General features: G+C 43.6%; 1 protein-coding gene across 1 annotated transcript in view; it reads left to right on the top strand.

Annotated features, from left to right (window-relative positions):
- The first annotated feature begins 206 nt into the window (after positions 1 to 206).
- Positions 207 to 2,661, top strand: part of FAM162B (family with sequence similarity 162 member B) — a 7,417-nt gene continuing 4,962 nt past the window's right edge. Inside the window, exon 1 of the mRNA XM_026844521.1 lies at positions 207 to 222. Within this exon, the coding sequence (XP_026700322.1) occupies positions 207 to 222 (16 nt within the window). The remainder of the gene's footprint in view (positions 223 to 2,661) is intronic.

The raw sequence follows: 2,661 nt of genomic DNA, 5'->3' as shown, positions 1-2,661 counted from the left end.
TGTTACAAGTACTGTTCTGAATACAAAAATTATGTATGATAAGGTTAAAATTCCTGCAGTTTGTCTGCTAATGAGGCAAAATGTCTTACCCCAAAAGAGAGAAGCAAAGCTTGCACTGCACAATGACTGTCAGCACTAAGCTGGTTTGAAAAGTTAATTTGGCTCAAATATTGTACCCACGTTTATTGTTTTCAGAAGCGTTGAGCATGTCACGTCTTGAAGGTAAAAGGAAAGGGGATGATTAAAGACATATTGATATTTAAAATTGAGTTTGCTTACTTAATTTCCTCAGCTTTCCCCATAAACTTCGGTTTGACCTTGAGCAGCAATATACATGCACCTGTGCAGTGTTTCCACCCAGTGGATCTGGTCTGCTTCTTGAAAACGTCCCTTTAGGTTGACAACTAAGTATGGTAGGGCAATTCCCCCTACAGGACAATGAGGAAAGTGTCTTGAGGAATAGGGAGTGGGGACAGCAATGTGAAGGTCTCTACGGAGGTATTTTTAAGGTAAGACATCACATATCGAAGAATTTCAAAGGAGTCCTGAATGCTATGTCTGCCCTTCCAGCTACTCGGGTCTTTTGCATAATAGATTTGCTATCTAGACTTTGCAGAAAAAAGAAACACTGTGCCAAACTGTATTACATATGTCTTTAAATGCCTTGTCTTCAAGAAGCAAGTGATCATATGTAGGCAGAACAAGGTGGTTGTGCTGTCTTATACAGAGGATAAAAAAAGCTGTAACTAGGGGTTCATGACACTAAAGGGAGCATTTCTGTCATCCCCCTGCCCAGAACCATAAATATTCCAGCAGTCTGGCCATTCCTGTTAACAGGCACAGGGACATTAAATGGGCCTGAAACAGACTTTCCTCCCCAGAGCACAGAACAGGAATCATCTTCCTGAGTCAGAGCCAAACCTCGGCATGACACGCCCTGAGCCTTGGCCCACCCTGAGCCATGACCTGTAGGTCAGACCATGAGCGGCCAAAGGGTTCAGCTCTTCTCTCTGGCTCAGAGGACGATCTGCTCCCTCACTTTGGAAAGATCCCAAGGCCACTTTTCAAAATATTAACAAATGTATATGCTCACCTGCAAGCTTTCCAGCCCCAGTAGCAATAGGGAGGACATGTCTGCAAATACAGTGCTGTCCACAGAGAAGTCAAGTGTGGAAATGCCATTTGTTGAGGTCCACATGAGGCTGCTCTGCATGTAACCACTATTTGACCTTTTGGGGGTTTATGTCATTCTTTGTTAATAATGCTAAATTATGCACTCTGATATCACAGAGTATACAATATCTCTAGAGAGAATGAAGACTGTGAAGGCCACTAAACTTTTCAAGTTCTCTCCTCCAGGGCATATTTCCATCAAGATTTCAGTAGCTCTAGCTGTGCAGATGCCTTTCAGCTGCCCATAATATTTAGAGCAGTTCCCCGTTCTGCAGTTCTTTGGTGAGCGGTGGGAACCATTTATGTGAGCTCCAGGCTTTCTCCCTGCAGCTCTGCCAACGGCCTTTGGAACTACAATGACTCTAAACGCATGGGTTATCCACATCAGTAGCACTAATAGCAGTGTTTGGGATGCAGCTCCTAACACATGCTGCTGAGCAGCCCAGCCCAGATGTGTTGACTCTTCCTGCCCTTCCCAGCTGTGTCTCCAGAGACAAGGAGCACTGCTTGTCACTACGCTGCTCTCTTGGGGCAGGAAGAAAGCAAGGGAACTACGGGCAGACTATAACGCCCGTATAAGCCTCTAGGTCACTTTTATTGATGTGTCGTCATCTCCTCAACAACATTCTGAAAAAGGGCAGAGCTGCTCAGGGCAGGGGTGTGTGCAAAGAGCTGCATACTCTTTTTTTTAGAGGGTTTTTTTTTAGAAGGACATGAGAAAGCCACTGTGGAGCTTTGATTCATGGAGCTGGGTTCTTCTGTTCAGAGAGTGGCTCATACGCAAACAGACATTTTGTTCTGAAATAGAATGTGGGAAGATTTATTTAAAAAAAAAATCAAGTTGGTATGAGTTAAATAGATTGGAATGGGTTTGATATTTTATCAATAATAAGGACATTTTGTTACTTTAATAATTTTGGAATGGAAACTATACATGTGTGAATAAGAAAACATTGATGTGGGACTACTTACTGAAAAGAAAGTGCTTTTTTGAGTGTCTTTCCAGAATGAAATGTTGTCTAACCAGCATTTTAAAAAGAGTTTTAATATCGAGGACACTGGGACTCACTTTGGTGACAAATTTCTGATTTCTTCTACTCAACAATTTGCTTTCAGAAAAAGCTGCTTACCCCTGGCTCTGCTCCTGAAAACAGGTAACTGGAGGTTTTGGCTACAAACAGTTCAAGACGGCTCATCCGCGCCATCAGGCCGAGCACAGGCCCTTAGCTGCTGCCGGGCCGTGACCCACCCCCGGGGAGCGGCGCTTCCTCCGTCCATCCGCAGCAGCTCTGGCCTTGGTGGAGGGATGGAAAATCTTCCCCTGTCCGGGGCATCAGGGAGAGTTCTGCTGAGACACTGAGTGACACTGTCACTGGTATTGTGCTGACTTTGATGAATATTTTTTTTTCAAGGATAAGTTTCTACTGATTTTTTTTTTTTTTAATAAAGGTTTACTCTGTCCATGACGTGGGGAAAAAAAAAAAAAAA

This window comes from Athene cunicularia (assembly GCF_003259725.1).
Source record: "Athene cunicularia isolate RWA chromosome 3 unlocalized genomic scaffold, athCun1 chr3_part1, whole genome shotgun sequence".
NCBI lineage: Eukaryota > Metazoa > Chordata > Aves > Strigiformes > Strigidae > Athene > Athene cunicularia.
Note: the sequence above shows the minus strand (reverse complement) of the source record. Positions and strands in the feature narration are given on the sequence as shown.